Source organism: Fusarium oxysporum, chromosome 5, assembly GCF_000149955.1.
Source record: "Fusarium oxysporum f. sp. lycopersici 4287 chromosome 5, whole genome shotgun sequence".
Classification (NCBI taxonomy): Eukaryota; Fungi; Ascomycota; class Sordariomycetes; order Hypocreales; family Nectriaceae; genus Fusarium; species Fusarium oxysporum.
Genome location: NC_030990.1, coordinates 1,150,226 through 1,163,812, shown reverse-complemented (window position 1 = coordinate 1,163,812; position 13,587 = coordinate 1,150,226). Strand labels below are relative to the sequence as shown.

Below are 13,587 nucleotides of genomic sequence, written 5' to 3'. Positions count from 1 at the left end.
GATGGGTCATGCAACTAAGCGGGTTCCTTGTAAATGGCCTCATCTGAGAGGTGTAGGAACCAGACACATTATTCGGCCAAAGTAAGAAGATGCTGATCTGAATTTTAATTCTATTTGCTTTATCCTGTAAATAATCCAGAATGGTTGCGCTTCTCTTTTGAGCCGCGGCAGGTATCGTGAAAAGTATGTAGCGCCAACACAACACCATGCTATTAAAAAACGACGAGGATAGTGACAGGTCATGTGAGAACAATGAAACATTGGAGCAATTGTCAGTCCATGAATGCACTCCGGGAGACATGGAAGGAGTAAGAGAAGCCCCAAATCCTGTCACCGCGGTATCTCATTTCAACCGTTACTTCTTTCCAGATGTTGAGCCAGGTCTCTTCACTGATCTCAAAAGTGATCCTCTGGGAGTCATGGGCTTGGAATTTCCAAATGAGCTCCCACTTGATCCACGTCCAGGTGTGCCAATCTTACTCCAAAGCCTTTGTGCTGCAGGTGTAAGTCCACCATTGACCCGAGGACTACTCGGAAACTTTGGAACCGGCGTCTTGTCAACTCTCCCTGTAAGTCCATTCCTTGAGGATTCCTTCTTCGACTGAGATATCCTCTCCACCATGCGTTCGTGTAGACTTTCTCTGTCACGTTGCTCTTGTAAGCGGAAAGGGTTTGGAGCTGCATCTCCCGGGCCTAGATTGATAATAGGAGCAGGGAGGATTGGCTCATCTTCATCATCCTCGTCGTCCACAAAAGCATACCCATTAACTCTTGGTGTCTCGCCTCCGCTAACGATGCTGGAGTCTCGGTCATCTTTCCGAGGCTTGCCGGCAATAGCGTCTCGCACCGCTGACATGGTCGGAGATGGTGGCCTCGGTGTGACGCGCGGTTGTGGCATTCTCGTGTTCTCGTAGACTATTGACTTTGGAGCCATCTTTGAAGATTCCTCGGCCTTCTGAGAAACAGTGAGGACACCATCCTCTAACCCGTCAGGTCTGAACATCAAACTGTTTCGAGGGTTGGCATTCCAGGAATCTGGGCGAGCTGGACGGTCATCTTTGTCCTTGATGGCCAGCAAATCCTTCTTGAATCCGTCATCTATGAGGCTTCGGGTTTGGCTCAGTCGATCCTCAACCTCTTTCTGTTTGATCATTTGCTTTGACGGTAGTTTGTTACCGCGCCAAAGCCAGGCATATTTGTCAGCCTTTTTCTGATTCTGTTTGTCAACAAGCTTATAAAAGCTTTCATTATCCTCGCTCGTGTAAGTATCTTGAAATTTTGTCAGGCTCATGTTGGCTCCTAGCCGTGGTTGCGGATCCGGAACATTAGAGGTAACTGAAGCTGGCGTATCACCGCCATATGTTGAAGGTGTCCGATCACCAGCAGTGAAAGAATTTGCCTGTGATGAGAGAGGTGCATTTCGGCGCCCTGGTGTCATAACATGTTGCAATCTTCGGCCTGCACTTGAGATCCAGGCAGAATCCTTTGACTCGAGCGCATCCAGGTATTCTTGCTGTATCTCAGTTTGTAGAAGTCCTGGGAAGAAGTCCCGGGCGATGATTTGTGACAGTGCTTCTGTGTAGGTATCTTCGTCGAGTACCTTCTTGGGTCGTTTTATCTTCTTGGCTTGAGGAGGCGGGGGCATCAAGTCTGTGTCTGTCCGCTTGCGTACCAGCGCATTTGAGGTCCCTGACCCTGATGAGTCCATAATGGGCTAAATCTAGGCGCAAGGCGCGCACCAGCCGTGGTCAGTTCACAATGAGTGCCGCGTCGTGCTGTCGGGCCACGAGATGTCGCTGGACGTGCTTTAAATATTATGAGTTGTGCTTTTTAAATATGAGTTTGGTTTGTCTGTTGACTGTGATAACTTTGTCTGAGGTTCCAACAATGAAGAAGTGGGGCCGAGATCTTGATATGCAACTAACCGATCTCCGATTGGCCAAGGCAGCCCAAATATTGCTGTGCATGGTAATATCTACCATTCTTACCCACCCAAGGGACCTTTGAATACCTAGTACCTAAGTAGGTAACTTTCGTTAACTCCCTACCTAAGGTAGTAGGAAGTAAGCGATATATTACTCTAAGCTTCAAGAGTACCACAATAGTCTGGTGATCAAAAGTACGAAAACTTCGGCTTGGATTGCTGATACGTAGCACAATAATAATAGACCATCTGTTCCCTTTCGCATCCGAGGCTAGGCTCCAATGCAGCAACACACACTGTCGGTGGCGATTGATAAAGATTCCCCAACTTTAGGCGCGTAGTCACGCTAGGCATTGCTGATTTGCGCCCAGCTGCGATCGCTTACAGGGGCATTCTAACCTATCACAAAGGTTGAAAGCCCTGAAGCCTTGCCCGTTAAGCCCGCCCCGCCAGGCGTTCTAGGTTCGTCTTCATGACGCCGGCAGCGGGGAGAAACTCCACCGAAAAGCCGCCATCCATCAACGTCCAAAACTTCTTCCCCCTTCCTCACATTGTGGAACCAAGCCGTTTTGGCAGATTATTTCGCTTCTTTAGCATTCCACAAGCTTATTTCTGAATCCTTCCTTTCAAAATTCACTTCTTCTCTCTTTGCGACCGACTTCAGCGGTTGTAGGTGCGCTCGGCGCAAACGACAGAACCCCTCCCCCTCCTCCCCCTTCGATCTCCTTCTGTGCAGCGAACTTCTTCGCCAAACAAACGCTGACTTCGCAAAATGGCTGTCGAACTCAAGAACAAGGGTAACAAGGCCTTTCAAGCGGGAGATTATCCCAGTGCCGTAGACTTTTACAGCCAGGCTATTAAGTTGAACGACAAGGAGCCTACATTCTTCACCAACCGAGCCCAAGTGCGTCAATATACCACACGATCTTAACCCCAGAACCTTTCCTGACTTGGTACTCTAGGCATACATCAAAACCGAGGCTTACGGTTATGCCATTGCCGACGCTACAAAGGCTATCGAGCTCAACCCCAAACTTGTCAAGGTTCGCCACAAGACCACAAACGAACCGGAGGAAGAGGCTTTGAAATGTTGACCTTGCTAGGCATACTACCGACGAGGACTGGCCAAGACTGCGATCCTCCGACCTAAGGAGGCCATTGACGACTTCAAGACATGTGTGTCTCTCGATCCCAGCAACAAAGATGCCAGACTCAAGCTGGAGGAGTGCAAAAAGATCGTCCGTCAGCTAGCCTTCTTTGCGGCAATCGAGGTCGGCGATGAGCCTTCTGCGGCTGAGGGTCTTGATCTGGACTCCATGGTGGTTGAGCCAGGATATGATGGTGTGCGATTAGGCGACGAGATGACACAAGAGTTCATTGATGATATGATTGAACGTTTCAAGACGGGCAAAAAGATCCACCGGAAATACGTCTACCAAATCATCATCGCGGTCAAGAAGCTCGTATACGACGAGCCCACCATGGTTGAGGTCGAGATTCCCAGCGACGTGAAGCTCACTGTCTGTGGTGACACTCACGGTAAGGAAACTTGTCGGTCAGAGATTTGCCGAGCTAATTCGCCACTTCAGGTCAATACTTCGATCTTATGGAGTTGTTCCGCCGTAACGGAACCCCCGACGAGAAGCACTGGTATCTTTTCAACGGTGATTTCGTGGATCGAGGTTCTTGGTCGACTGAGATCGCTCTGCTCCTCTATGCTTACAAGTGGCTGCGACCTAACCAGTTCTTCTTGAACCGTGGTAACCACGAAACGGATGACATGAACCGTGTGTACGGTTTCGAGGGCGAGTGCAAGGCCAAGTATAATGAGCGGTAAGTTTTGCGAACCACGTATCCACGTGACGGTACTGATTGAGTATGAAGGGTCTTCAAGCTGTTCTCTGAGAGCTTCTCTGCTCTTGCTCTGGCCACTCTCATCGGCAAGAAGTACCTTGTCCTTCACGGAGGTCTTTTCTCTGATGACAGCGTCACTCTTGACGATATCCGAAAACTCAACCGACACAACCAGCGACAACCCGGTCAAGCTGGTTTGATGATGGAAATGCTCTGGACCGACCCCCAGGAGGAGAACGGCCGAGGACCCAGCAAGCGTGGTGTCGGTATGCAGTTCGGTCCCGACATCACCAAGAAGTTCTGTGAGAAGAACGGTCTTGAGGCTGTTATTCGAAGTCACGAGGTTCGCATGGACGGTTATGAGGTGCAGCACGATGGCCGCTGTATTACCGGTGAGTTACTCTGGGTATCTTTGTTGAACTTTTGCTGACCTTTCCTTAGTCTTCTCTGCCCCTCGATACTGTGACTCAACAGAAAACAGGGGTGCCTACATCAACATTGGCCCCGACTACAAACTCCAGTACGAGCAATTTGATGCCGTGCCTCATCCCGATATCAAGCCTATGGTGAGTGGTCCTCGATGCCCTACTCGTAAACCCCCAATACTGATCAATTGCCAGGCATATGCGCAAAGCTCTCTCATGTCTTCTCTGATGTAGAAAAAACGGAGAGCCTTTAGAAAGCGAAACTGGCGGCGATTTCACGATGTATTCAGGTCCCGGGCGTCTGGAAACGGTGCATTTGCAGGGTAGGCCGATGGGTGATGTACATGCATACATTTATACCCCCATCTACGGATAGATGAGATGATAAAATGAGGTTCCAGTTGAATGATGATAAATATGACAAAATGCCACTCTTCAAGCATTCCATAGTCGATCTTGTCCGTCCGCTCCAACCATGGCGCCTAGCCAGTCTGAGCATTGTCGTAGTTGTAGGCTTACTTGCTCGCCATCATCGGTTGTGCCTTGCCATGCTGTGATTGCCGTCGCAAAGGAGCCAAGGTCTGGTCTTGGAATACGGACCCAGGCATGGTCGGCTTCGATTTTGAGTATATCCATAGAAATTGCAGTTCCTACCATCCCCAGACATCGACGAAGAGCAGTTGTGCAGTAGCTCTTTAGCGAAAGGTTGTCAAGAGCGACTCGCCCTCCCCTATGCGATCCTGTCAGCATACGTCTGGGCCAATCGTCAAGCGCGTACAGACTGGTCTCTATATCTGGCGATGGACTCTTCGCTTTCTTTATGAGCCATCAGCTCGGAAAATCCAATCTGGAGATCTGCTCCCGCAAAGAAGGCGTCATTTTGAATAGAAATAACAAGATGGTTCGTTGATGGTCAAGTTTATCCATCTTCAATGAAAGATTCAAGTTTAAGTGGATATCGCAGTTGTTGCATACACCGCTTAAATGCATGACAGCTCTTCATCGCCGCCTCTGTCGCGAACTTGTTCAGCATTTCAACAACCACTCTCCCAAGACCGATCGCCGAAACAAAACACTATCGACGGTGTCTCCCACGAAACACGAACTATGTCGTCTTCCAACTACGTCTCCACCGGCCAAGCGCGCTACCTACGGGCATGCATGGTCTGCTCTATTGTCATGACCTACGCCGTACGTCCTCTCTATCGCGAAAGCCAAGCACGAGCCCGAGACTAACATAATGCGAATATAGCGCTTCCGCGACGAAGGCTGCCCTAACTGCGAGGAATTCCTACATCTTCAGCACTCGCAAGACCAGATCGAGAGCTGCACCTCCCAAGTCTTTGAGGGAGTTATCACCCTCGCAAACCCGGCCAAATCATGGATCGCAAAGTACCAGCGCCTCGACAACTATGTACCTGGCATGTACGCCATCAAAGTGTCGGGTCAACTCCCCGATGAAATTCGATCGACGCTGGAAGACGAGTATAGAATACAGTACATTCCGTAAGTTGGACTTAGATGCTGCTGGGATGGACCGAACTGACTAGGCTTATAGACGTGACGGCACAGAGGCGGAGAACGATGCTTAGAACGCTATGCATTCAACTGGCTTGGCATAATATCTTCTACTGATTCTGGCGAAACTGGCGTTAGAGGGACTGGCATAAGAGTAAAGATTATGAAAATCGCATATGATCATTTAAAAAGTGTCGTTGTGGTATCTATGGTAGAATAAAGCAAAAACGCCCCATGCAATTATTGGGCTTAACATAATTGAACCCTTGCCATTTGCTATAACTCTTGTAACCCGGTCCAGGCTGATATACAATCCCTAATATCATCAGTTATTTCTCTGCTTCTTACCAGAGCCCATCCCAAAGCTGAAACCAGCAGACTCTCTTGATCGTTTCTTCTCCATCTCCTCCTTCATTATACGTTCAGCCTCGCTCATTTTCTTTGGCTGTTCAATCTTGGCTGGTTTCTTCGATCCTGAAGAGAAGGCGTTCTTCTTGGCCTGGGCGAAAACGTTCTTGGTCTGAGGCTTTCCGCCAAGCTTCATTGAGATACCTCCAAATCCACTGGGCTTTGCTGGCGCTGCTTCCGGCTCTTTGCCTTTGTCCGTACTTGTGTCTGCTGTCTTTGAAGATTCTGCTTCAGGAGTTGTTGTATCTGGCACCGGACTCTCTGATGACTTCTTTTCGGAAGCAGCTGGCTTCGCTCCAAATGAGAGCTTGATCTTCTCGCCTTCTTGTCGCTTTAGCTCTCGAGCTTCATTGTCCTCTTCTTTCTCCTCTTCCCGACTGCCGGCGGTAGCTTGTGCTCGCTTAATCTGCTCCCGAATCATTCGCTGTTCTATCTCCTCGTTGCCTTGATCCTGGGCCTCTTTGCGTCTTAATGCTTCCTGTCGTCTTAGGGCTTCTGGAGACCGGTCTATCCACGCTATGTGAATACCCTTATCGTTTTCTTCGACGCGGCAAATTCCCTCGCGGCCAAGATGTTTCGCGAATTCCGTTAAGCTAGCAAAAGAGGTAGAATTCATATGTACGTGTTCCTTGTTTCGTATGTACTCCTGATAAAAATGGTTGATATGTACTGGCTTTTCACCATGACCGGTCCTGAGAAGCTGAAGAAAGTCTGCCTGAAACTGCTGCGTGTACGATTTTATGTATTTCTTGGGGTCTTCGCCGACAAGCAACATTTGCCGAACGTGAGATTCCGACATCTACCATGATAGTTAGTGATTAGCTTGCTCACTGCTTTATCTCGGATTTGGACCAAACCGTATGCTGTTTAAATCCATTTGCATCTCTGCATTGCTTTTCTGTGAAACAGTTAGTATTTGTTATGAGAATAAGAGGAGCTGAAACCACGATGATGAGACAGCGTAGCGTTTACTTACCGCAAACTTGACAGTACCATCTCAAACGTTGAAGGCCCTTGGCCTTCATGCGGTTTGCGACGTATTTCGTTGAACCGACCTCGGCCTTTGGCATTTTGGCGATGATGTGTGGTGAAGGAAGATTCTCATGTAAAGAGCTGGTGGATGGATAGGATGTTAAGAGTGTGGAGCCTAGATATAGGTGGGGACTTGCATGTACCAGATTATGCAAGCTTATTGGCGCAGCGCACTATGCTTACTAACTTAAGTATCCGCAAAGCCATCCATGATATCGATGTCTTCGCTCGCTGAGAGATATTTATGGTATGCTAAAAAGACAAGAAACTCGAGACCTCGGTCCTAAGTGACATAAATGAATTAGGTCAGCTTACGATGACTTTGGATGACTTCCTTACCTTGGGAGCCCGCTGAAGCGCGACACGAGCTGATTGGTTGTCTTTGCATTATTCAGCCAGCTAGCCCCGCTATTATTAGCTACACTCTGCGACTGTTCAACTCCAAAACTTCAATCTTCACGATCGATCATTCACACAGCACGAATCTGGCTCTGCCACCGCCAGCTACTTTAATCTACAAGCGCGCTTCCGCATATAACTGAGCCTTACTTGAAATACCCACTCTCCGAATTCGCCCACGATGTCGGAACGCAAAGTACTACAGAAATACTACCCTCCCGACTTTGACCCGAGCGCTCTTCAGCGTCGTCGTGGTCCCAAGAACGCTGGACCTCGCATTCAGCAGGTTCGCATAATGTGTCCAGTACGTCTTGACCCACCAAAGTCCTGTAAGATAGTAACCAAAGCTAATACCCCTCTCTAGTTTACTATGCGATGCACACGATGCGGCGCCTTCTCAAATCGCGGTTTGAAGAAGAACGCTCGCAAGGAGACTCCGCCGGACGAAAAGTACCTAGGAATACAGATCGTTAAGCTCAGTTTCCGTTGTTCATCCTGCAGCTCGGAGATCATCATCAAGACCGACCCAAAGAACCAAGACTACGTTGTTGTCAGTGGAGCGGTGAGGAACAATGAGCCGTGGAGGAATCGCGCGGCTGAGGAAGAGAGCGTCGAACAACGTCTGGACAGGTTGGAGAAAGAGGAAGCAGAAGCCGCGGGCGAGGAAGAATTGGACAAGATGGAAGAGCTGGAAGCCAAGAACCAGGATGCTCAACGAGAAATGGCCGCTGCCGATGCCTTGGACGAAATCCGACACAGAAACGCTCGCATCAACCGATCCGAGAAAGAAGGTGTGGATTTTGTAGATACTATCGTACGAACAGAAGACGAAGAGAGAGAACGACAGGAAAAGGAAGATGAAGAAGCTGCCAAGGCGGCATTCGCTGCGGCACGAGCTCAGGTAGAGAGCTCTGCGAAGGTTGCCGAACCAGAAGAAACATCTATTGAGCCGCAAGCCCCAGCGCCAACCTTTAAGAGGGCGGTTAAGAAGAAGAAGGACCATGCAGCTGCTCTGGGACTCAAAAAGAAATCGTCATGAGGGAAAGGACAAAGGGAAAATTAAATAATTAATTGTAATGACGATCATGGATTTTGGCGCAAGCATAGGGTCACATTATGTTCAATTCAACATCAAGAGAAAAAGTATTGATCAGATAATTCGTTCATATATCATTCCGCTAGTCGTAGCAAATAGCTAAATGCTATATTCTCTTTCCTCCACTAATGTCTGTGTGTCCCTGTTCCCGCTATGTCACAGTGCTACTCTCGCAACTCATAAACCCTCGACCATAAACGCCTTGCATGTCGTGTTTGCTTGTAAAGAAAAGAACTTTGAAAATAGGCCATTTCGTCATATAAAAATGAACTTTTTAGGCACCAGTACGCCGTAAATAATGTGTTGTTTCATGAGAGAAGTGTGATGATGAGGCCCTGGCTCAGAAGGGGCTGGGGCAGCTTCGCCACCATTGACGTCGCGATTGATGTCATGCCCCAACAGCCAAGGCAGAACGACAAAAAAGTGAAAGTAGAACTCATGATAGGAGTGGAGTTCTAGAATTGCCGTATTCTCGTCATAATTTATGAGTAGTTGGGGCTTGTGTGGCCGTTTGTCATGCCAGACGAACGGGCGCGCTGAGCAGTAGCGTTGGTTGGGGGTGGGCTAGCACCGGAAGCCTCCATCTGACGCTTTGTGTGGTCGTGCATGAAGCGGGAGTAGCTTGAGAGGTTTGTAGGAGGAGGGGGAGACATGGACATGGAGACGGAGCCGTAGTCTGATCGAGCGGGCATGATGAAGGTGTTTTGTGGTGTTTGTGTAAGTGGATTGAGACGAGGTTGAGTTGCGTGATGAGTGATGAATTATCGACTGAAGCAAGTGAGTCGAATTGTTGAATTGAATAGGCTAGTGGTAAACGCCGGCTTGAAAGGGGAGAGTTTATAAATGAGGCTGAAGAGTAGCTGAAGTTGTTGTGATTGTTGTTGTATTGATTGATGATGAGAAGCAAAATCGAGAGGGGATGTCAGGGTCTTATTATACCACAAACTCTACAGCCCGAGAATGCACATCAGCAGTGCCGAGAAGGAGAGGAGCGGAGCGGGCTGGGTACCTGCAAGCCCAAGCCCAAAGTCCAAGCCCACCAGACCTGAAGTCTCCACCCCCAGGTCCCTTGAAAATGCAGTCACAGTGGATTCGTCTTGTGTAATGGGGTGTGGCATCCGATGTTAGCGCCTGTAAGTGGGTGTGTGGTGGTGCGAGTGGCACCGTAGCCCATCATCATCATGGATGGACCCTTCTTTTTCCTCTCTGTGTCTGTCTCTCTCACACACACTTCATAGCCTGGATGTCATACCCGTCCCAAGGAAAGCCAAAAGACCTGAGACCTTTGATGAGGGTGCGAAAATAAGGAAGGTCAGGTACTTCATGATCCTCTTCAGCTTATACAAAAAGCGGTAATCTTCATGAATTATTATAAACTATTCCAAATTTGTCCAAGTATTCTATCACTTGGGTCAGGGTCTCAAGTACTCTTTTACATCTTCCAACCGTGATACCATCAACAAGCACAAGACAAACTTGACCTCTCCTCTCCTCTCCTCTTCTGAAAGCGGGAAATGTCCCTAGAGCACAACGAAAAAGAGGGGCTCAATAGTCCGCTCAGGCCAATGTAATGCCATCATGAGCGACTGATCGTCAGAGATAGACGTCCTCTAGCGCATGTAAATGGCGTAGCTTGACGATTCCCTACTGGAGCTCGCTGTAAGCTTCGGAGAGATCGTCGGTTTATCCCTGCACCCTGACGAAGTCTTCTATGATTCGCTCAAATCCATTGTTCAGGGTCCTGTCCCTATCGCCACTTTTTTCATTCAGAGCTTCCGAGAGGTGAGGCTACGTGCAGGAATGAGATAATTTACAGTACGACCGTTACTGTATTCCACTCCGCTCTTTGTTGATCAACAAATCCCTGCACCAATGCAAAGAGCTTAACTCGCATCAATCGTGAGTGGCATGGGGTACAGCGCAAATACAGAAAGACCCTGCTGATCCGGTCCCGGCACTGAAGTCATCTCGTGCATCATTGCTCGACTATGGTGGTGGGTGATTGGAAGTCATGTCTCGAAGCTCAAGCCAAAAGACGGGGCAATGATGCATGCGGAGGCATCATGGCCTGAGAAACATGTGTTGTTACGACAAATAACCCCTCTTACGAAGAGACAATGCGAAATGGAAGCCTGTGCCATTGAGGAAACAAAGTTTACCGCAAACTGCGCCCGCTTGTTACCCAACAGTCCACTGAATGATTGTTCAGCTCCGAGACCATGAGACCACGCCAGGGACCACGAGCTTCATAGAGCGGGTGCGTGTTTGAACGCAGCAACGGTTCGCCCAGGCCCTGGACTATTTTGCCAAGACAGGACCCTTAAGAGCCAAATTACAGGGATCATCACTGCAGCTCTCGGGCTGGCATTCTTCCGACTCTGGTGCAGCTCTCTAGTGAGCTAGTCCCAGAGATCAGAGCGGGATTACTCCAAATTGACAAAAGCCTCAAGCAAAGTGCCTGAGATCTCGAGGTCGACAAGCACTGGCGTATATCGAGAGCCACAAGTTTCAGATTTCATTGGGTCTCATGGCAGAGATAATCTTTGAGGCTCAAACATGTAGCATCAATGTGGGGAGAGTCCGATATGCTCTCGGGAGGCGCACATCACTATCCAGGATCCATTCTGAGTGAGGGAATTTAGACGGGAATATCGGCCCAACACTATGGGAAATCTGGGACAATCCCATGGGCCAAAACCCAAATTCCCTCTTGGCGGCTGATTTCCCCATACCCGGTTGATCACGCACCGAAAACCTTGAAAAGCCTTGCTCTGTTGATGACCAGCAGATGTTACTCTATGTCTAAACAAAGTTTTTGAAGCGAGGTTATTCCCACTTTCCCCGATTTTATCTCGGTGAACATCACACCGAATAGATGAGATATGATCACACATGAAAGGCCCTGAATCTTCAAGAGGTTGTAGAACACACCCCGGTATGAATCATCTGTTGACGTCGGCACTCAATAAGAGTGCAACCCCTTGTGCATTCTGGTACTCCTTTACCCGCCACGGAAACGGACTAAGTCGTGTAGAAACGGAGAGAAATTTGCTATTACGTCGGATTGTCAACACAGTATCAAGTCATCATGGCGAGGATTCAACACTGTGTGCTGTGCCGCTCAACCAGTAGAGAAAGGGGAAATTGTAGTCGAGAGTCAAGTGGGCCAATGACGGCATGCATGGACCTCTGTCAGGAACCAGGTGCGCCAATGAGGTCACTCAGCCGCCACGCTAAAGAGTCGCTTGCTGATGTCACCTCTTACAGGGGTCATTTTCGTTTTCTCCGCAACAGGAAAAGGAAAAAGGGAAAACGGAGACTCCCAGGATTGATTTGAGGCTCCTGAGAGGAAGATGCAGAATGCTACCGTACACCGTCATATCTCGCCTCAGCACCGTTTCGCCTCTGTTATACGCTGCACGTCTAGGGAGCACCAGCGTCATGAGCAGGCCAGAGCGGCGGGCTGCAGAGATTATCCTTAACCCACAAGGCTAGAGATATCACCGACATTCCATGCCATTTGCGTCATTAGCCAACCAGGGACAGCCAAACGAAAAGGCTGCGTTCGACGTCAATCTTTTTTGTTGGTTCCTTGCCTGAAGCTATCTTCAGCTTGTCACAGACGTCAAAACCTCTCTTAGAGCCTCACTTTATGCCCCACAAGCTTGTGCTGCCAAACGGCTTCTTGGCCTTGATTTTGGGCCAAACAGAAGCCTGTGATCTCGAGGTCTGGACGGCACTCTCCAAATCTCAGCCCTTTGGACCCCTTACAGCAGAGTCGATACTGAAAAGGGCATCTCCTTAGTACTGTCGCCTCTGATCAGCCGTTGTGGCAGGTGATGACGACACTGCATTTCCAACTCTGTTTGTCGATACGAAAATCATCAATGCCACCTACGAAAGAACTTCTGTCACTTGGAGAGATTCTTTTGCCGTTCTAAACCTTGATCCATCGATGTTTTCCTAGCTTGAATGGGTCCCCTGACCCTCGTCTAGAGCCCACACCGCATCCTTGCTTTTGATGTTTGTTTTGACGTCGTCTGAAAAGATGACATAAGGTTTTATGTGATGCAAGATGGCTCCGCTCCAGGTTGGTTGACCTGAGATGGCCCCCGATGAAACAGTCAGGAATACTAGCCATTGCACGTTTCGATATTAGCCCGGTGGCTTGATCAATTCCTCGAGCTGATAATTGCAATTGGATGGACTGTGCGCATGGCAGTGGCCATAAAAATCGCGAAGGGAAGTCATTCACGTGAGATAGTTGGTCTACAAAGTTGGGAGTTCCCTCGAAGTCCTCTACCAATCCCTCCTATCTCCATAAGGAGTAATCAACTACGCAATCTCAACAAACAATAACTTCATATCACTTCTGCCTGCCAATTCTCACTTTGGTATGTTGCTTACGATCCCCGGTCAAAGCGACGGTGGAGTGGTTGCCTTGCGGCGAAGTTTTGCATCATATTACAGCGCCTCTCAGGGTATGACGTTTGAGCCGCACCACCACACCCTGGGGTTTTTTCTTCCCGACAAAGTTTCAGTATCCCCTGTCGACCAGTTCGTGACGGCAGAAGGACAAGGGATATGTCACCGTGGTGTCGACTCGGTTGCTTTTACTACGTGATCTCAGTTGGCATTACGTTGAGGGTTACCCATGCTAGCCATGCAAGCTGAGATGGGTCATATCGAACAGAGTCAGCAACCCATCGTCACCATACACGGCCGTTGTACAGGATCTCGATAACATTATCTCCATTCTGATATTTGTTTTCGGGCCGCTTTACTAGGTTGGTGACGCTGTAGGGTATGACAAGTCATTGCGCAGCATCGAGATCAAGTACCATAACGGTTGTTGTTGTCATAGGGGGTATTATAACGAAAACCATCTCGATGAACAGCTGTGGCGACTTTCTCGGCATCTTCATTATACC

At 48.8% G+C, this 13,587-nt stretch overlaps 8 protein-coding genes across 12 annotated transcripts; 3 read left to right on the top strand and 5 right to left on the bottom strand.

The window, feature by feature from the left end:
* Positions 1–93: 93 nt before the first annotated feature.
* On the bottom strand, positions 94–1,863 carry FOXG_01510 (uncharacterized protein). Its single transcript, XM_018378364.1, has one exon. It carries the CDS (start codon positions 1,706–1,708, stop codon positions 356–358), a length of 1,353 nt encoding a protein of 450 aa, XP_018234272.1. The 5' UTR covers positions 1,709–1,863; the 3' UTR covers positions 94–355.
* Positions 1,864–2,426: 563 nt separating this feature from the next.
* On the top strand, positions 2,427–4,923 carry FOXG_01509 (protein phosphatase 5). Of its 4 annotated transcripts, XM_018378361.1 has the most exons (7): positions 2,427–2,828; positions 2,887–2,967; positions 3,028–3,463; positions 3,514–3,757; positions 3,809–4,170; positions 4,220–4,344; positions 4,399–4,923. In XM_018378361.1, the coding sequence occupies exons 1-7, from the start codon at positions 2,697–2,699 to the stop codon at positions 4,435–4,437; spliced, it is 1,419 nt and encodes a 472-aa protein (XP_018234269.1). In that variant the 5' UTR covers positions 2,427–2,696; the 3' UTR covers positions 4,438–4,923. The 4 variants fall into 4 exon arrangements, with proteins under 4 accessions (XP_018234269.1, XP_018234270.1, XP_018234271.1 ...); XM_018378362.1 differs by having other exon boundaries at positions 3,809–4,344; XM_018378360.1 differs by having other exon boundaries at positions 2,431–2,828; positions 4,220–4,923.
* On the bottom strand, positions 4,028–5,032 carry FOXG_18115 (uncharacterized protein; the record flags this gene model as incomplete). Its single annotated transcript, XM_018398165.1, has 2 exons — positions 4,028–4,933; positions 4,986–5,032. The coding sequence occupies 2 exons, from the start codon at positions 5,030–5,032 to the stop codon at positions 4,639–4,641; spliced, it is 342 nt and encodes a 113-aa protein (XP_018234267.1). The 3' UTR covers positions 4,028–4,638.
* Positions 5,033–5,187: 155 nt separating this feature from the next.
* Positions 5,188–7,009, top strand: FOXG_01508 (uncharacterized protein; the record flags this gene model as incomplete). Its single annotated transcript, XM_018378359.1, has 3 exons — positions 5,188–5,394; positions 5,456–5,709; positions 5,762–7,009. The coding sequence occupies 3 exons, from the start codon at positions 5,188–5,190 to the stop codon at positions 5,793–5,795; spliced, it is 495 nt and encodes a 164-aa protein (XP_018234266.1). The 3' UTR covers positions 5,796–7,009.
* On the bottom strand, positions 5,862–7,280 carry FOXG_01507 (uncharacterized protein). Of its 2 annotated transcripts, XM_018378357.1 has the most exons (3): positions 7,106–7,280; positions 6,987–7,027; positions 5,862–6,928 (listed from the first exon to the last, which is right to left on the bottom strand). In XM_018378357.1, exons 1-3 carry the CDS (start codon positions 7,197–7,199, stop codon positions 6,047–6,049), a joined length of 1,017 nt encoding a protein of 338 aa, XP_018234264.1. In that variant the 5' UTR covers positions 7,200–7,280; the 3' UTR covers positions 5,862–6,046. The 2 variants fall into 2 exon arrangements, with proteins under 2 accessions (XP_018234264.1, XP_018234265.1); XM_018378358.1 differs by having other exon boundaries at positions 5,862–7,027.
* Positions 7,281–7,556: 276 nt separating this feature from the next.
* On the top strand, positions 7,557–9,606 carry FOXG_01505 (uncharacterized protein). Its single transcript, XM_018378355.1, has 2 exons — positions 7,557–7,864; positions 7,925–9,606. Exons 1-2 carry the CDS (start codon positions 7,742–7,744, stop codon positions 8,597–8,599), a joined length of 798 nt encoding a protein of 265 aa, XP_018234262.1. The 5' UTR covers positions 7,557–7,741; the 3' UTR covers positions 8,600–9,606.
* On the bottom strand, positions 9,139–9,348 carry FOXG_01506 (uncharacterized protein; the record flags this gene model as incomplete). Its single annotated transcript, XM_018378356.1, has 1 exon — positions 9,139–9,348. The coding sequence occupies one exon, from the start codon at positions 9,346–9,348 to the stop codon at positions 9,139–9,141; it is 210 nt and encodes a 69-aa protein (XP_018234263.1).
* Positions 9,607–9,888: 282 nt separating the features above from the next.
* FOXG_18114 (uncharacterized protein) lies at positions 9,889–9,981 on the bottom strand (the record flags this gene model as incomplete). Its single annotated transcript, XM_018398164.1, has 1 exon — positions 9,889–9,981. The coding sequence occupies one exon, from the start codon at positions 9,979–9,981 to the stop codon at positions 9,889–9,891; it is 93 nt and encodes a 30-aa protein (XP_018234261.1).
* Positions 9,982–13,587: the final 3,606 nt, after the last annotated feature.